This window comes from Gigantopelta aegis, chromosome 4 (genome assembly GCF_016097555.1).
Source record: "Gigantopelta aegis isolate Gae_Host chromosome 4, Gae_host_genome, whole genome shotgun sequence".
Taxonomy (NCBI): domain Eukaryota; kingdom Metazoa; phylum Mollusca; class Gastropoda; order Neomphalida; family Peltospiridae; genus Gigantopelta; species Gigantopelta aegis.
Window position 1 is genome coordinate 42,902,135 of NC_054702.1, and position 20,352 is coordinate 42,922,486.

The window sequence follows — 20,352 nt, forward strand, 5'->3', positions numbered from 1 at the left end:
ATTCATGGTTTTTCTCCCACAATGCACAGTACTTTCTGATATCAGCAACTGAAGCAAAGAAACTAACGTTCCTTCCTTCGTCAAGGCAGCAAGCGTAATAGTTACAGAACAGTCGACAACAGACATTGAATGGCGTAATAATTCCCTCAAGTTGAATGAGGTGTTTGTTGATGCCCCGGCCATCAAAGGTATAGCTCGGTTCCACCACCTCCGTGTTAAACAGGGCAAGGTTGAGACATTCACTCTCGACTAGTGATGTTGCCAATTCTTCCGAAAAGACAGATGTTGCCGATTCTTCCAACAATACAGATGTGATCGAAATACCTGCTCAACATGCTGAAGCGATGGAGGCACCAATTGCAATAGATGATTGGTAGGCTGTCAAATACGATGGTGAACTCTTCCCTGGATATGTAGTCAAGAATATTCAGAACAGCAACTTTGAGGTCTCTGTTATGAAAAAAGTTGGTGCCTCATGGCAATGGCCATCCAAGGAGGATCAAATTTTCTATCACAAGTATCAAATGAAGAAGCTGCAACCTCCAGTCATGATCAATGCCAGAAATCACAGGGGTGCCACTTTCCTTGATTTTGATTAATTGGCGAATGGCAGTGGTACATATCATTCACTAGTGAGCAATGTAACTTTGAAAATGTTTTCAATATAGTTTTAACTTAACATTGGAACTAATGCAAGACTTCTAATATGTCTAATATGTTATGAATGAACTGTAAAATACTTACATATATCGAAATTGGTAACACTTTTCCAGTTACTGAATTAATGTTACCCTAACGTCAGTCACACACTGTCAAGTGACTATTCTGTAATTATCCTAATTATTGCACTTGTGTTTTCAACTTTTTTGTCATGTTTTACTTTCAGTGTTAAATTGTCTTGTTCCCCAGGATGAAAACTAATGTGTACCATGTTTTAAGTGAAGCTCCGTTTTGAAATTTTCACACCACCATTAGTTGTGCATCTGTAATGAAACTTGCAGCTACCACAAACAAGACAAACCTACTTATTACCTCTAACTACTTGTAAAAGATGTATGTAATTGAAATGGTGGGCATTTTACCTCATTATATTAGTACAAATCCAATTCTTGACAAAGTGTAACGTCAGTCACGTAACATCAGTCATGCACAATTATGTAATCATTCTTTTAATGTTGTGGTTTTCCAATTTAGTAATGGTTTCTAGAAATGTAGTTTCATGTTGCCATGTTACCTAGGACAGAAACATTTGCTAACATTTCATAAAGTTGACGTAATTTTTTAGCTGTTTTTTTTCGTGTAACGTCAGTCACGCAAATATTTTTAATCCCCATTCAGCAATACAAAAGAATATGATTTTTTTTTTTTAATGTCACCAAGTAGACTTGGGCCCCAGTATGCTTGATGCAAAATATAAAGAACTAGGAGGTACAGGTTTGATAGCCACACCACTGGATATGACCTCCAACCTCTCTGAATGTAACGTCAGTTATGTTGAAATTGTCAGTTTCGCCGAACAAGGGGTTGGTATCTACATGTAAGGCTACTATGTCTAAAATACAGTTTCCTATATCTGATGTGTCAGATCATTAAATGCAAAGACCTAACTAGTCAGGATTGTCACTGTTTAAAATGCCAGAGCTGTTACTAAAATAAATTAATGTATAAGCACCATCTAATTCACATCAGTTTATTATTTTTGTAATAACTTGTTTCAACTGTTTTTCAGAGGTCAAGCATACTCATTGTACCTAAGCGTGGCAAATGCCTGTCACATGACTAAAAAACATAATATGATGCACATCTGTGCTCCAAATAGTCATTATTTTTGCCTGAATAATGCACTGTTGACATAATTGAATTTTTTTTTTTAATATCAATATTAAGTGGATATGGTTATATAAAGTACTTTTAGGGACAAATCAAATGTATATATTTTCAGATAATACTTTGTTGGGTCATTCTGACTGAATGTCTTTTAATAGTGGCTCATATTTTATAAAAAGAACAGGCCTCCAAGAATTGAATGTTTGTTTATGGGATACGCAAAAATAATTAAATTTGCTTTGCGTCTATCAGGGGTGGGGAAAAGCCCTTTTCTCCCGGTCTGGGACCAATTCTCGATCTCTGAGACCGAAATTATTTTTTAAAAACGTGTTTGCCGGTCCCACTTTTGTCATTCTTGTCGGTCCGAAGCACCTGTCCATTTCTATTATTGGAACAAATTCTTATCCATCAAGTGGACAGGCCTGCCCAGACATCAGTATCTCATGCATGATTTAAAATAATAAATAAATAGTGGTAAATATGGCTAGTGGCAAGGCGTCTGTGATTTTGAAGTCTGCCTAAGTATATATCGTCAGTCACTGAAGTCGGACCTACAGTAGTGTCAATCCACAACCACTAGGCTAGACATTAATTTTGTCAAAGTTGCTGAGCCGATCAAGAGATTAAACAGACGTTAACAATAACACCATTCTTGGTGAGAGAGCCATCAAGGTATTACACTCCAATTAAAACAAAGGACCCAGAGTTTGCAACTGGTTACAATCAACACCTGTCAACACCTATGTACGGAGCTTTGTCGGGTCGAGTGTCCCAGTCCAAAGCAAGAGACTTTTGTGCAATACAAACTGCTTGAAATAGCATAAAATATACTGAAATAATCTATAAATGTATTTATTGTTGACTGTTCAATGTAGTCTATCCAATAATTATAAAGGATTTTAAAATTAACAAAAGGTTTCCACTTTTTTGTTAACAAGTGGGAGTAAGCAGAACAGCTACATGTACTGGTTATCTCAGGAGCCAGTAGAGGTCAAATTGGTTATCTCAGGAGCCAGTAGAGGTCAAATTTCGTCCAATCAGTGACGAGTTATTAATCTCTTTGTCTAAACATGTGCTAGCTCAGGTTGTCAAACGCTTCAACGGTGCGATCTTTTATTAATTTTCAGGACACAGTACTGAATATTCGTACTTTTTATACATATATGGGATTTAAATTCATAGCTTTTATTCCTTTTTTATATTATTTATTCCATTATGTAAAATATATACAATTTGTGGGGTGGGTGTTTTTTTCACTGATGTGATAATTAAAAAAAAGTGTGTTTTTTTTTCCTCCCCCCCCCCCCCCCCCCCCCGTTAATGATGACAACAAGCGGGACCGATTGACAATTTTATTTTTCCCCACCCCTGGCGTCTATACATTTTACTGCAATCTGATTGGTCCAGAGGTGCTTACTTTTTTTCGTTCATATCTTGATGAACCGATATAAAAAAAAAGCCACGCCTACTACCTCCCCCGACCCCAACTCGCACTACTTTCATAAAATATAAAATAAAAAACGAATAGGACAATACCTTCCAATATAACTAAATGATCCGTTAAAATGCACAGCAGCTAGAGGAATTGGCATCGCTTATCAAAATTATTATGTCATTTACAAAAAATCACCTGATTCAAATAATAGTGAATGAAACTTTGCCTTCTTACGCGACATATAAGCATATAAGTATCAATGGAGTTTACACAAACAATACTACAGGCGTATTTAAAGCTAAACAAAATAAATTCAGTTATGTATTGTTAAAGTATGCATATAAATTTAATTATAAGATTTAATAGCTATTATTTTTTGAACGAAAAAAAATGATGTGCACACTTTTGTATGATCTACTATGCGGAGTCATACAGTGTGCACATTGTTTTTTCGGTTCATACTTACATGAACCAAAAAATAATTGTGGTCAATTCTTAAATAACAGTGTTCGAGATTAACGATATCCCAATATCTCGGGGATACCAGAATTTAATGTTGGATACCAGACTTCAATAACCCAGTATCCCACAGGGATACCATTAGATACAATAATGTAGTGCTGACATCGACACAGTCTTCTGTTCAGCGCTACGAGATGAGGCATATACCCCATGTGTAGCAAAAACAAACTTCGGTGTTCTGTGAAAAAACATTCACACTTTGTTTGGAACACTTACTCGACATCGTTGATATATATTAAATTAATTGTTAATACAATGCAGATTAACAATTATCAAGACTAAAAGCGTTCTTTGGCAGCCATGACAGATAAAACGAGAATCTCATGAGAATGTGAAATATCCATACATGAAAATATATAATCTACTTTTTGTAATTTTAGTTTTTATGATTTTTCTTTTTCTTTTAAAACTTAAACTTAATAGTTTGTTTAAAATTATGAAAAATAAAAACATACTAACATTTAAACTGCATTGTCTGCTCTCGGAACTTTTTTGACAGAGGTCAAGGTAAGTAGACCAGTATTTATTTTAATGTGGCGAAGCATTGTAATAATATAGATAATTTTTTATTTTTTTGCATGATGTCACTTTACATCTCTTTACAAGAACAATAAACTGGGTGAATGACGTTTCTGTTTTAAGAATGCTGGAAACATTTCAATACCAAATTGCTATAGAATTTTTCTTTTCTTTTTTTTAACATTACTAATGCACTTCACTCTGAAGAAAATCTTGTGATTAAAAAAACTGTACTATTTACGAAATATAGATTTCAAGTCACATTACTGTAGGATATTTATTGTGTACAAAGCCAAAATAAGGGTGCGAAAAGTGACCGTTGTCAACCGTAGTAATTTTTTAAAATACTTACAGTGCTAGCCGTTTACTAGTAGTGTAGTGGTAGAATGTCATTTTAATACTGTATAATACTTTATTTTCGCGTGTGAATGAAATTCGTGAAAATATATTCCACGCTTAAATAAACTTTTTATAAAGGCCGACAAAAAAATATTATAATATGTAGTTTCGTTCAACTATACCACATTAGTTTCCGATGTACGAGGCTAGTAGTAACAAAGCAGTGCTCCCTCCTGTCACAGAACAAACCACAAAACACAAAAGCTGTTTAAAACTTTAAATCAAGAACACGATTGTAAGTACATACATGATAATAAAAAATACTAACACTAAAAAGCTTTATGCTGTTTTCCTTCGCATGTGCTAGCGATCAGTTCATCGGACAGAGTCTACACATGTTCAACGACGGAAGTAAACATGCATTATCACAGTATATTAAAAATGTGGAAGTGAAAAAATCTGGACTGGGCTATGTTCAGATGTTTCACAATTTTATTTTTATTTTTGGCCTGTTAGCCAATCACAAACCATTTTGAACTAGTATTTGGACGGCAATAAATATTGTTTCAATCAAACTTAAGTTACTGAGTAGTAGTAGCTTGTGCCTTCAAATTTCGTTTCGTTTGGTTTTCAGTTTTTGTTTTTATAACAATTATAAGGATTAAGAAAAACTGTATGCGGTAAGCACCTTCTGTAAGCTTATTAACTTGTAAACAATAAAGTCTTGACTGGTTAAAGCAGAAAAACTATTGTTTTATGTGTATAGCACTTGTGTGTACATGCAAGATTAGTTCTACAGATTAGCGTAACAATCGGCAAAACTAAGTTCCGTTTTTAAAACAAAATTATTGACATCTGTACTTCGTTTTTTCATTGATGGGGGTTGGGAGATTCTCGAAAATAAATGTTCGCGAATTGACCCATTTTCATTACATCGCGAAAATTTGATCCCACGAAAATAAAGTATTCTACAGTATTAGTGTGTATTTTGTGCATTATTGTAGTGGCTTATCTCAGATCTGAGATGAAGAACTGTAAATAATGTTAACTTTGTGCTAGTAGTGTAGTCTTAGACTTTAATTAATCAATTTATTGTTATTATTAGCACTGTATTACTATTAGTGATCGCCAAATATTCCTCATGAGCTCATCTCGGACAGTATATGGTTTTAAAATACCTACAGTTAATAAATAGTTTTAGGTAAGTAAAAAACAAATATATATATTACTCGACGCAGTTTCTGTGGTGCTCCAAAGAAGATAGCGGAGAAAACTACTTACAACCAACATGGTTGTCAAGGGATAAATATAGCCAGACGATATTGTACATTGCGAATTTTAAGGGCTTACCAATACATAAGACATCTTTATGGCGCCTGATGCGTGTCAGTCGTGAAGAAACTTAAATATATATACAACTACAACTTTATTTGAACGAAACATGCGATAATATTGCCGGGAAACGTGCCGCTGCGGCGGCTCTGCTACGAAGAAACAGCATCCATATCCCGTAATGGTAACCGAGACGTAGGCGAAAGTTTCCGCTACAATACCGTAACTAGGATACCATATAAGCTGTGTGGGTTTTTTTATCCTGTGTTTTTATTTTTTAGCTGAAACAATGAAAGTCGTCATTTACTGGTGTGAAGTTAAGAAACAGTGTCGTCCAAGTTTGTTATGATGTCATTTATGAATTTCATTTAAGTGGGATACTAAATTCTCAGGTGGGATACCAGATTTTGAAATTCAGGTAACCCTTGTTTTTGGGGGCGTAACCCGTTTACAGTCTATGCAAATAATATGCTAAATTTAATGTTCGAACGGAAATGTTACACTAAATTAGATTTGCGTGAACAATGCACAGATGAAGCAATCCGTCTCACAATTTTTAGAGGCCTGAAGAAAATCGCCCAAATAAAATTTTAGGGCGACTATAACACCATTATTTCTTAATATTTAAAGTTGTCTAAACAGGACTTTAGTCAGATCTGACAACCTAACGACTGCCAGTTATAGGGCCTGCCTCCAATCCTTATGAAGTTATGCATACCAACCCCAACCCCTCCCCCCCCCCCACACCCACCAAAACAACAACAAATATTGAAATGTAGGTCATCAAACTCATTAGTTGTAATTACTTATTATGTTGGAATACAAAACTTGTTTCTAATCCAAGCGATCATCACAAATAATATTTTACACTACAAAATTATAAAACATTCCATGACCTTGCCATTCATGAAGCCATGCTAGGATATTTAGTATGCTTATATTATATAAATTATAAAATAACTAACTGTGGCATGTTTGTTAGACGCGCACGCATTGAGATAGTAATCAATTGCATAAAAAGTGTGGTAAATTCAAATGCAAGTTTACCTTCTGCCACCCACCAAGTCCAATCACACGGCGATACAGATGGTAAAGATCGACTTCTCTGCCAGCTATGTGGGGAATACGTTCATAAGGTGTTCTGAAATTATGAAAAAACAAGATACTGATTATCTATTACAATAATCTTGTATAAAATGATTGATTGAGAACGTTTATCAAGAATATATTTACCCCCGGTTTTGATGAAATCTGTGTAAATCTTGTAAAAAGCTTTTGCGTTCCTCTTCATAAGTGAAAGGGTCTTTGTTCAAAAGGTTAGCCATTTTGAACATGAAATATGCAGAATATGCAATCTTTCAGTTGCTTCCAATATTCCTCGTATCAATATATGCCTTGAACGTAGGCGACATCGATACTACAACGCCGAAGTACTGGGTAAATCCTCAATATTTTGGGGATTCCGCATATCCAAGCAGACCGGACCGCAGTTGCGAGTACGCCGTCTCGATGAACGGTTGGTAGCTCACAGCTAACCAGCCCGATTCAGTACACAATCCGGTCGATAGTGGATGGTATCCTGACCAGAAAAGATATCCAGATCCCAACGTACGTGAATTTTAACCATACGAATCAACATTTATCCCACATAATTGTCCATACGTATCCGATTCAAGTAAAATTCCTAACAAAAAACATAATGAACATGCCAAGGAGCAATTGCGTCCTAGAGGGATAGTACTAATTGGTCAATATCTCGAAGCCATTAAGCAATATGGCGAAATCCATGAAGTTACCGGGTATTTCGGTGGAGAATGTGGGGCACGGATATTTCTTTCTGATATCCTTTCTTGTTTTTGCGTGTGCTTTATTGATATTTTAAGTGCATTAAAGATATTGAGGTGAACAAATAGGTGGTTGTACATTTTGTTTAAAAAAATACCCCGTCAATAAATATGAGCAAGCCAAGAACGACAACTTACTGTCCGTACTATCATTCTATAATTAATTTTTTTATAAATGTTTTTTGTTTGATTTGACGTAAGAAGAAAAGTAAAAGTGTTTTGAAAGTAACAAAAAAGTACTATTTCTGTGTGCAATTTACAAATCAATCGGCTCAGAAATGAATAACCTGAAGTAGATTTCATAGGATGAAAAAGCGTTCTCTGTGGGACACAAACTTTAGGCTACTTTCACCGATATTTTGTTTTACCCAAAAGTTTTTTTTCTTTTTGAATAAAGGCTCATTTTAATCTAGATCTGATAACAGGTGTTGGTAAAATGTGGAATGACACACACAAATAGGATAAAAGACTAAAGGTACCCAATGTATTATCTAATCTTACCGGGTTACAACTTACACTAGTTACAGGTACTGTACCGGTACCCATTTTTATATGCCCATATATGGGTGTTATTATGGTATGGTGTTGTACGTCCATCTGTTAACTTTTTCTTATCTGGACCATATCTTGCATACAGAAGTTTGTTTTGTTTTGGAGGCTTTCCAGACGGTTCGTCCACAGACAATTCGTCCACCAGCCGATTCGTCCACTCACCTCGGACAATTCGTCCACTCGATGACTGCATTTTTTTCAAACATATTAATAGTTATTTCTTTGACATTGTAATTGTTTCTTAACATTATTTTGTGGTATACTATAACCAAAAAAGTAAAATAGAGTTAGAATTCAACATTACTATCCAGTTTTTATTAACTGTTTGTATTCATTATCATGCGGATGATTCGTCCACGGACGATTCGTCCACTCGCTCATACACGATGTGGTAAATAGGTAATGCAAGCCTCCGCGTTGGAAGACTTTATTACCCCCCCGTCATGTTCTCCTTCATTGGCGTAAATTCTATCCACTGTACCCTCCCTTGTCACGTTATCCCCATATGCCTAATAATCGTGCTGGGGTGTTGTTAAACATTCATTCATTCATTCATTCATTCACTCACTCATTCCATCCATACAGGTAGTTAGCGGTGCAGCTTTGAAATAAGGCGTGTTGTTTTAGACGCTACTGGATCCAACTTGGTGAAACAAGCTTAAGCAGTAATGAGCCTGCATTGCTAATTACTTCACGATATCACAATAGAGTACACCTGTACACTTAATTGGTAAAGCAAACAGAAACCAAACAAGTTGAAAGGGAAGGGCTAAATATTATCTTTACTGGGCATATTGTACTAAAAACATCCTACAACATGTAGCGTGAAAGGCGTACATTATAGAAACAAATAATAACCGAATAAATAGAAACACCAAAGAATTATGTCTGCAGAGCATTGTTGCAAAAACATCTACCAAGCGTAATCTAATGCAATATAATTTATTTTCACCTTTGTAAATTTATGACACAGCAAAAAAATTACGGGGTAAAATATATCTAATAATTTATTTAGCCCCCACGTAGATGTAGTACACATTATTTAGGCCGTGGACGAAATGTACTGGGAAAATAAAAACCCAGTGGACGAATCGTCCGGAACTGATTTTGTGTAGTGGATGAATCGTCTCGAGTTCCTCAGTGGACGAATTTTCAGTGGACTTATCTGTATGCGAGATATGGTCCGGATAAGAAAAAGTTAACACATGGACGTACAACACCATACCATAATAACACCCATAGATGGGCATATAAAAATGGGTACCGTTACAGTACCTGTAACTAGTGTAAGTTGTAACCCGGTACGATTAAATAATACATTGGGTACCTTTAGTCTTGTATCCTATTTGTGTGTGTCATTCCACGTTTTACCAGCACCTGTTATCAGATCTAGATTAAAATGAGCCTTTATTCAAAAAGACAAAAAAACTTTTGGGTAAAACAAAATATCGTCACATTTCGCTACGGTATGTTTCGCAAACAGATTTTGTTTACGAGCCTGATGTTTTCCGAAGTTACATTGTGTTGGAATGTTTTTGTTTCATTCAGAATATACAGAGTCTACTATACCAAACACCCAATCGTCACTGTCAACGATGTCAACAACAGCTATCATTGCCTGTGCACGTACAAGTGTTAAATAGGAATGCTGGTTAACTCGCCCCACAGTCAACTCACCCCATAGCCATCTCGCCCAAAGCCAACTCGCCTGAGTGTTTGGACAACTCACCCCAAACTTTACAGTCCATAAATAATTGTGACAAAATAAAAAATTGACGTCTACAACTTTGGTGTCATTTTATTTATTAATATTATGGTGAAACTCTGCTATTACCACCGCTTATTAAATGGTTTTATATTGGGGAGATCTTAATATCGGATAAATAATAATCTATTACAATGAACTGTCAAGCCCAACTTAAAGAAGTTTGTGAGTTTGTCCCTTATGTCCTAAAAGGAATGATCAGGCAAGGCTTTTGGACTCCGGTTGGTGTGCATATTCAACAATATTTAATGCACATTAGCTTAAAATGGTGGTATATTAATTTTCAAAATGGTAACGATATGAGTTGATTAAATGGTGATAATTATGCCTTTAACTTGTTTTGTATGTTTATTTCTGTAGTGGATGTGATTATTGTTTGTATAGATTGCTGTCAGCTTAGTTGGGTTTTTTTAATTCCTCATCATACGGTCATAAAAGCACCTTATTCCAAGACCGGACTTTGTTAAAACATTCCAGATGTTTGACACTGTGGGTCCCGTGACAACATAATAATTAGAATTTAATTACAACAGTTTGTAATAAAACTAAAACAAGTTCTGTTTCCTTCTTTTGTGTTGTTATTATTGTTTGTATGATATGATAACATGTTTTTAAAGTGCAGTTTAAGTAAGTTCTGTTTTTAAAACGAAATTCGGTCGCGGGCCATTCAAAAGTTGTACAGGGCGAGTCAAAGTGTTGCTGTGAGTGGCCTGATTGGCCGGTCAAAAAATATCCCAAGTGCATACCCTGCTGGTTGGTGCAAGTGGTTTACACCTACCCATTGAGTTTTGCGGAGGACTCCCTCGGGGTTTGGAGTCGGTATCTGGATTAAAAATCCCATGCCTCGACTGGGATCCAAACCCAGTACCTACTAGCCTGTAGACCGATGGCCTAACCACGACGCCACCGAGGCCGGAGCACTGGCATAGGAAGCAGGGGGCTTCACTATTCTTGATCCAGTAGCAGCAGCAATGGTTTATATATATTTGTTTGGCACCTTCCAATGTCACTGACACAGTATTGTGCAACATATCGTTATTGATACCTATAATAACCATCAACTGTTATAGTCGCCATTATTTACAATTTAATGTTTGTAAATCCCCGGTCACACTGTCGAGGATCAGGACGCCGGGTTAGCCACGGATACGATTCGGCATCATTCGTGACGGTCCGTAGAGGTCCGTAGCTGTCCATATTAAATCCCTAATCAGTCGTAGTAATATTTGTATGTCCGTAAAAATTTTGAACATCACGGATTGAACAACCGTAGTACATCCTTAATGATCCGTAGAAGAACGTAATGATCCGTAATAAACCGTACTTAATCGTAGTAATTCCCGGCCTCAAGCCCCGGTCACACTGTCAAGGATCAGGACGCCGGGTTAGCCACGGATACGACCCGGCATCATTCGACATGACAATCCGTTGTGGTCTATACTGAACTGTAGTGACTCGTGGCGCTCCCCGTTTTTATAATCCTTGGTTTATCCGTCGAAACCCGTAGTTAAACTGTGGTGCATCCGTATGGGACCGTGGATAGACCACTATTCGGGGTCATCCGTTTTCATCCGTTTTCATCCATCGTGGATCTGGCCAGACGATCCTTAACAGTGTGACCGGGGCTTAATTAGGAGAGGGGCTTGTAAGTTGGATAACTTGTGCCCAATCCTTTTGTATTTTGTATGCAATAAAATATGTTTTCAATCAATATTATTTCCATTTTACATGATCAGACTTATTCTACGGGTTATCACTTAGTCGATCATGTAACAACATCCTGGTAATCTGTTAAAAACAACAATAGACCAATAATTTTATTTATTTATTTATTAGGCGTTCTTTTCAAAATATCGACTTGTATCTTTTTTTTAAATTACAATTTACATACAAAAAACCCTACCAAGAACCAAAACAATATAACTATTTTAATAATTACATACCATGACAAAATTAAATGGTAAATAAAGTCATTAAATATGGTTCCAAACTAAAACCTTGATGCAATGGTAATTATAATGATGTTGACTGCCATTGGTCGGCTATTAAAATATATACACTAAGAAGGCGTTTACTCTACAGTTTTAGCAATCTGATTAAAATTAGCTCTACTGGTCTCACCAGTAGATCTAACAGCATTGCATGGACTCCCATGTCCAGGTGACATTTCATCTATAAATAATTTGAATATCAACCAGTTAAACTTGGCCTTTTATAACGTTATTCGGGAGCATACAAATTCTAAAAATATCGGTCGAGACTATGCAATAGACGAACTTGGTCTATTTCAACATTGAAAAAATAGGTGGAAAAGTGCAGTAATAAACTCTGGATTGTATACTAGTAGAAACAGATTTTATGGCTATACCATCACGTTTTTTTTTTTTTCGTCTTGAAAAGAATTTTATATTGAAATCGGTTTCCGGCATACTTCGTAATTCACCCGAATCATTTCGTATACCCTCGGCATAATCCCGAATGTTTTCAAAGCACTGGCATGATTTTGCAAGTAAGGTTTTGATTGGTCGAATGAGTGTTGAAGGTGCACAATCATGGTGCATTATTAATACACAGTATATAAAACAAATACATCAACATTACAGTATTAAAAATAAAAAAACAAAAATACCATCTCAGTTATTAATAAAGGGTCTAGACTGTGGCGACCGATAGTCAGGAAAAAAAGTTTGTTTTATTTAACAACGCCACTAGAGCACATTGATTTTTTTTCTTATCATCGGCTATTGGACGTCAAACATGGTCATTCTGACACTTTTTTTTTTAGAGGAAACCCGCTGTCGCCACATAGGCAACTCTTTTACGACAGGCAGCTAGGGATCTAACCACGACGCCACCGAGGCCGGTCCGATAGTCGGGAGGCCAATATGAAAAAAACATGAGTTCTATCCCGGATCAGATCACTGACTATACAGAGACCGGACCCGGGATGGCCATGTCTGAAATAGGGGCATGTTATAAAGTACACACACACACACTCTCTCTCTCTCTCTCTCTCTCTCTCTCTCTCTCTCTCTCTCTCTCTCTCTCTCTCTCTCTCTCTCTCTCTCTCTCTCTCTCTCTCCCTCCCCCACATTTTGGTTGAGTGTAATCATCTGAAGTCGACAAGAAATTATATATTTGGCAACAGAAATGTTGTAGAATCTTTTAAATTCCACCCTGAATTAATTTCACTGGCGTTGGAAGTGCCCTCTTTCCCCCACCCACCCAATTTTCAGATATTTTTTCTTTATAATAGTGTAAAAGTGTGTAAATATAAAAGTGTGCCCCTTCCCACTTTTTGGCATCTTCCAACGCCACTGAATTTTAAAGTTTTTAAAACACTGATTTGTATACAAAATTTAAAAATATACTTACCTTAATATTTGTATTGTATTGTACTTTCCACAGCTCTTTACACTGTGGTTTTACATAATTGTATAAATAATATTGCCATATACTTACCTTTTTATGACACCCAATAACCGATGTGTGTATTTGTCTGCTGGGGTGTCGTTAAATATTCAGTTATTCATTCAGCTCAATTGAAACCCAATCTAAGGCGGACCCAATAAATTGAGCTGTAGGACAAAATGTCAATGGTCAAAATGTTAGTGGGGAAAATGTCAACAGTCAAAATGTCAACTTTCACATTATAAATGTGTAAAACAAACACACAAAAAAAAAAGCAAAACACCCCCCCCCCCCCCCCCCCCCCATATATATATATATAGCTAATCTATTTCCTTTAACCACTGTTTGCACACATTTATTTGACAGAACTACATGTGTAAAGATGTATACTTATCATTGTTTTTACCATATAACCATAAAATCCATGATGTTTAAATAATAATGTTTTCTCTTATTGAGTTACGCGACTGGTATATCAAAGGCCGTGGTATATGCTATCCTGTGTGTGGGATGTAGCATATAAAAGATTAATTGCTACTAATGGAAAAATGTTTAGCTGGTTTTCTCTCTGAGACTATATGTCAAAATTACCAAATGTTTGACATCCAATAACCGATGATTAATAAATCAATGTGTTTTAGTGGTGTAAAAAAAAAAAAAAAAACCCCTAACTTATTGAGTTATTTGGACTAAATGTGTCATTATTTAATTCTGAGTACGAATTAATGGAGTTTCTTCAGGAAACATTGTGAAAAGATCCCTATTTCGCTGGAGTGTATGCTGCTCATTTTGTGAGCGGCCTCCAAGGCAACGATCCTCGATATATTCGAGCGAATGCTGGATGCAAGCATATTGCAGCTTATGATGGCCCCGAGAATCTCCCTGTTTCCAGAATGTTTTTCTATGCCAGATCAATAATCCTTCCAGTTTCTAGAATGTTTTTTTCAACGCCAAGGTAGGCAGATAGATCTATAATCCATCCAGATTCCGGAATGTTTTTCAACGCTAAGGTAGACGGACGTTTAGAAATGAGCGTCAACGCTAAGTTTTTTTTATAGTAATTTGTGATTGTAATGCAATTATTATATCGTGAACTACATGCTCATAAGAATTGCAATGAAACAATTTGATATACTAGCAGAAACAAAGTTGGATGAAAAATGTGTACAGGGCATGACGTGACCTATGTTTTGCAACAAATCAAGTCGTCATTATTTGACAGGAAAGAAATAGGTGATATTTTAATGGACCCATCATGAGGATATTTCTGATTCAGTTTACTTTCAATTTGTACTAAGATAATATTTTTAAACTGTTTACGCCAAGTGGCTCACATTAAAATTGTGACGTACTGAATTGTGAATTGTGCAAAACTGGTGCGTGAAATCGATTAACGGGTATTTATTTATCACAAAATTTTAAAAAAGAAGAAGAAAAAAAACCCTATCTGTTTATGCTGTACCTAGTGGGACCATTTTCTTGCCAAATGCTACCCTCATGTCAAATTCACTATACTGGAGTTGGATGCCATGGAGTTCAGCAGTATAATCAATATATCAATCTACAGTCATAATCGGCATCTTGCTGTTTCAGCACCAAACGAGTGTAACAATTGTCCCTAATGTTATGTAGACCTGTTTTCAGGAGTATCTTGCTTAGCTAATATCTCAGAAAGCAAATATCTCTTATTTATTTATCTAACTAACCATTAAGAAAGTAATTGCGTAATGTGACATAGTTATTATCTTATACATGTATGTGGAACGACGTTATGGTATACTCCATTACACTACAAATAGCAGTCCAAAATCTGACCGATTCTATATACCATTCTCTTCAATTCATGTGAAAGAAATGGTAAAAGCATCTTGTTAACGACAAAATATTTTAATGTTGAAACTGTTGCTATATGTAGTATCTGAATGAGTGCTCAATCATTAAAGTTCTGAGGATGTTAATACCCAGTCAAAACATTTTGTTTTCCGTGTGTAGATAGTTGGCATCTGATAAAAAGAAAGAAAGAAATGATTTATTTAACGACGCACTCAACACATTTTTATTTACGGTTATATGGCGTACTAATATATATATATATATATGATAACAGATAAGTTGATTAAAGTATACCTACTTTTATCAGATGACCGGCCTCGGTGGCGTCGTGGTTAGGTCATCGGTCTTCAGGCTTGTAGGTAATGGGTTCGGATCCCAGTCGAGGCATGGGATTTTTAATCCAGATACTGACTCCAAACCCTGAGTGAGTGCTCCGCAAGGCTCAATTGGTAGGTGCAAATCACTTGCACCGACCAGTGATCCATAACTGGTTCAACAAAGGCCATGGTTTGTGCTATCCTGTCTGTGGGAAGCGCAAATAAAAGATCCCTTACTGCTAATTGGAAAGAGTAGCCCATGTAGTGGCGACAGCGGATTTCCTCTCAAAATCTGTGTGGTCCTTAACCATATGTCTCACAAACGAGGCAAAAGGACAATAACGACACCATAACGATACGTTGAGCGACAGTTAGTCGAACGTGTAGTTAAGTATCGTTATAGTGTCGTTGGAAGCATGTCGTAACATGGGAAATCTCTGTGTCGTTTGGTACAGAGGTGTGAAATAGATACCAAACGCATCTCAGAAATAAAATTTTATATGACCTATTATATTATATTAAGTTTTTATCGTACTTCTGGGCCGCTTTTAGTGGCTTGGATAAGCATGATAAAAGTCATATTGCGTACTATATTATGTAAATGTACAGGTTTACAGAACATAACATATATATTTACTTCAGTCGATATTTCGTTAAAACTGCACATAAACTGTATGTCGCAGTGTAGTGTGTACCATAACGTTCATGTACTCCATCGTCCCTTATTAAATCTAACTGACACGTAGGTCAAAAGTGTGATTCTTGTGCAAGGCGTGCTTTCTAATAGGCCTTGGTGTTGGTCGTATTTGTGTATTCACATTATCTGTACAAGGCACATTAGCTTAGTAAATGGTTTAACGTGTCCATATACCACTAGGGTTTCGAACACGCCTATCCCGAGTCCGGTCTCCGATAGGATCGGGGGTCTGACTCGGGACAGGGATAGCTGACACATTAAGCATAGCAAGTGATGGTTATCGTAAAAGAAGACCAAAATTCACCTCAAATGAATTGGAGGCCTTGGCAGACGCTGGGAGTGATTCTTAAACAGCTTTGTCTATTGTAATCTTGATTCATTATCACAATGTACATGCTACTTGTATTTATGATAACTAATAAAATGTTCAGACGAAGCCACCTTAGTTATTGAAGTGCGTCCATAACAGTTGCCCCCGGGTAGCTACTCCATTTTTTCGCATCGTTGACTTCGTGATCTACCACCTCATCTTGTGCGTCATTTGTGTCATCGATGATGTCATTTGGGGATCTGGGATCAAAATATCTTTGCAAATGTTCTCAAGAACAGCAGTTGCAGCGATGACAAGGACACGTGCTCTGGAATAAACATGCATCCTCCAGACTTATGTAGGCAGAGCCATCTTGATTTCCACACACCAAATGCCCTCTCGCAGGAGCTTCTAGTGGTTGTATGGGCTCTGTTGTATGCTCTTTTTTTGTCGTGATGCCGGCTGCAAGAACGGAGTCATTAGCCATGGTCTAATAGGGTATCCTAAATCCCCTAATAACATACCGCCATAAACTTGACCATTCTCAAACAATTCCGCAATCCCACTATTTCTCCATATGAATGCATCATGTGTCGCACCAGGCCATTTTGCCACGATGTCCAAGAAAACACCATTAGCTGACACTATGCACTGAACGTTGCTAGCATGGTATCCTTCGTGGCTGAAATACAAATGTTCGTCGCGTGAAGGGCCTTGCACTGGGATCAGAGTTCCATCTAAGGCCCCGAGAACGTTGGGGAAATTTGCCAATTTAAAGAAATCTTCTTTTGTGTTTCTCATTTCAGCATCCGTGTAAGGGAATTTTACATGTACGTTCTGCAATTTGTTAACAATAGACTTTGAAACTGCGTGTATGCACCTAGAAACGGAGTACCGGTTAATACCATGTACATCACCTGTTACTGCCTGAAAACCTAATAATAACGTAGGGCTGCTACAATTTGTATCAATACCGGCAACGTACCACTTCTGCGCGTCTGTCTCTCGAGATCCACTTGCAATGCACTGCATAGATACAATATTCCTCTCCTATCCATTCTGTATCTATCTTGTAATTCAATGTCTTCTTCTATAAGGGCCATTCCCTAGCATCACAACCATCGCAGTTATTATTTTGCAGGATGTCGAATGTTGACATCGAATCGTACGATTAAAACAATATTCCGTGTTTTTTATGCTCCTCTACGACAAACATTTTACTTTACGACAGGGTAGGAACTGTTGTTAATATAACGATATCGCTAGTAACTCACACCCGGAACGACACTTTCTGGCACATTAACTGTTCCTCCACGACGTCTTAACGATGTTGTTATGTACGATAGCTTCGGGAACATGGCCCCAGAACTGCGACGATGACAGCAAGCAACACGATAGGACGTCATGGAAGGCCTATCCATCCGATGACGGTCATCCGTCGACTCAGAACGGCTGGACTCCGATAACATCATGACACCGCGACATCGTGCTGCGAGACTACAGTTTGCTCTCCAGAATGGTAATCATCCACCAGCCTTTTAGCGGAGCATTGTTTTCTCAAATAAGTCCCGTTTCTCTGTCTTCTTTGCCGATGGAAGAGCACGTGTGTACAGGAGACTCCACGAACGGTACGCTGACGGATGTGTGAGGGAACGTGATCGGTTTGGCGGCGGTTGTCTGATGGTATGGGAGACAATCAACTGTGATTTCAGGAGTGATCTCTTCATTGTCCACGATGCCCTTACAGCCCAGCGTTATGTTGACGTTATTCTAAGTCCAGTTCTCTGGCCACTTTTGCGCCGTCACCGAAGACCAGGAGGTCCCCTTCTGTTTCAACAAGACAATGCCCGTCCACATACTGCAAGAATTACCCAGGCATTCCTGCAACAAGCCGGTATTACCGTTATGAACTGGCCCGCCGTTTCACCGGATTTTAACCCGATTGAACACATGAGTTGCAGGAGGAGTGTAGGAACATTCCTGTGGCTTATTTGAGATGTTTGTGTCAATCCTTTCCCCGTCGTCTTCACGCATGCTCAGGGGCCAATGGTGGACACACCAGATACTGACCTTGATATGGGGGGGGGGGGGGGGGGGGGTGGTTGACCTTTTCGATTACGAATGCAACTCGATTACTGATGATAACTGGCCATGTTTCCATGTGAATGTATCTCATGAATACCAGTCATTAATGTCATATTACATTATCCATCAATTCATTAATAGTTTGTCGTTATTTGCAATGAAAAGTTGTTTTTTGCGTTTTCATTGTGTGTTAGTATATATATATATATATATATATATATATATATATATTAAAAGTTTCTCTGAATCATCAATGCAATCTCGTGTATTTAATACCATCAAAACAGAACATTTCTCTGAAAGGGGGACCACCATACTTGTTAACTGCTTGGTTGAAATGTAGAAATATGTTGCTGGAAAACTTAGAATGAAATACTTTTCTAGTGATGCTTTTAGTTTATGTACTGGTATGCATCTGGTTACAAATTCATACAAGAGTGATCCACTATTTGCGTTGGATTTTCAGTTAACTTATTATTTCATTTTCCCTCTTCATTTTCGAGGGGGGGGGGGTGGAGGGAGGCGGGGTCACGAAGTTTCTTATTTTCCATTTCAGTAAAATGGTGAAAATGTTTCATGAATAACTCGGCCCTTGTGGAACTCTTGTTTTATAGGATACATACTACACGGCGGTGTCTCTTAGAGGTACAAGCAACCATTTGCTGTCCCACACTCGACCATTGGCCATGCCAGAGATTGGGTGTGGGAGAGACGTGCCTGAACCGTAATTGGATAGAGGCACATTAATAGACTTTACGCTACGCTACAAGCAACCACCTACATTAATTGTAGCGATCAAATGCAAAGTAAAAAGTCCTTTAATAGTCCTTTGGGCATTAGATAAGATATTGTAAGGTGAAATATCAGATTTGTCCAAAACATTGAGTACGAGGCTTGAGGTCATACTTTGTAGCACTATATCCCAGTACTGAAGCACTATTGAAGGACTTTATTTCCATCTTCCAGCCTTATGAATCTATACTTTCAGAAAGAAAGAAAGAAATGTGTTATTTAACGACGCACTCAACACATTTAATTTACGGTTATATGGCGTCAGACATATGGTTAAGGACCACACAGATTTTGAGAAGAAACCCGCTGTCGCCACTACATGGGCTACTCTTTCCGATTAGCAGCAAGGGATCTTTTATTTGCGCTTCCCACAGGCAGGATAGCACAAACCATGGCCTTTGTTGAACCAGTTATGGATCACTGGTCGGTGCAAGTGGTTTACACCTACCCAGTGAGCCTTGCGGAGTTATTCTTTCAGAAGACACATGCACATTTCTGGCACAAAATGGTCACTTAGTTGGTATGTTTGGTTCATGTTGCGTGTAACAAAACAATGTATTAAAACAAAATGAATATAATTAATTATATGTTTTAAATAAGATTACAGATGTATAAATTCAGTGGCCCGAAAAAATTCCCAATTATTACTAAAATCGTGCTATTTTCCCCATAAACTAAATGAGGGTTGCTAATAAAAACATTAAATAAATATATTAAATGATGTCTCACACACACACACACGCACACACACACACACACTTTCTTGCAGGTA

At 37.3% G+C, this 20,352-nt stretch overlaps 1 protein-coding gene and 1 long non-coding RNA gene across 3 annotated transcripts in view; one reads left to right on the plus strand and one right to left on the minus strand.

The window, feature by feature from the left end:
* Positions 1–7,347, minus strand: part of LOC121370577 (AT-rich interactive domain-containing protein 2-like) — an 82,753-nt gene extending 75,406 nt beyond the window's left edge. For both annotated transcript variants that reach the window (XM_041495893.1, XM_041495892.1), the window contains exons 1-2: positions 7,208–7,347; positions 7,022–7,115 (exon numbers count right to left, since the gene is read on the minus strand). In XM_041495893.1, the coding sequence (XP_041351827.1) occupies positions 7,022–7,115; positions 7,208–7,308 (195 nt within the window). In that variant the 5' untranslated portion in view covers positions 7,309–7,347. The remainder of the gene's footprint in view (positions 1–7,021; positions 7,116–7,207) is intronic.
* Positions 7,348–7,459: 112 nt separating this feature from the next.
* Positions 7,460–10,691, plus strand: LOC121370579. Its single transcript, XR_005957699.1, has 2 exons — positions 7,460–7,582; positions 9,919–10,691. It is a non-coding gene; the product is annotated as an uncharacterized LOC121370579 (long non-coding RNA).
* Positions 10,692–20,352: the final 9,661 nt, after the last annotated feature.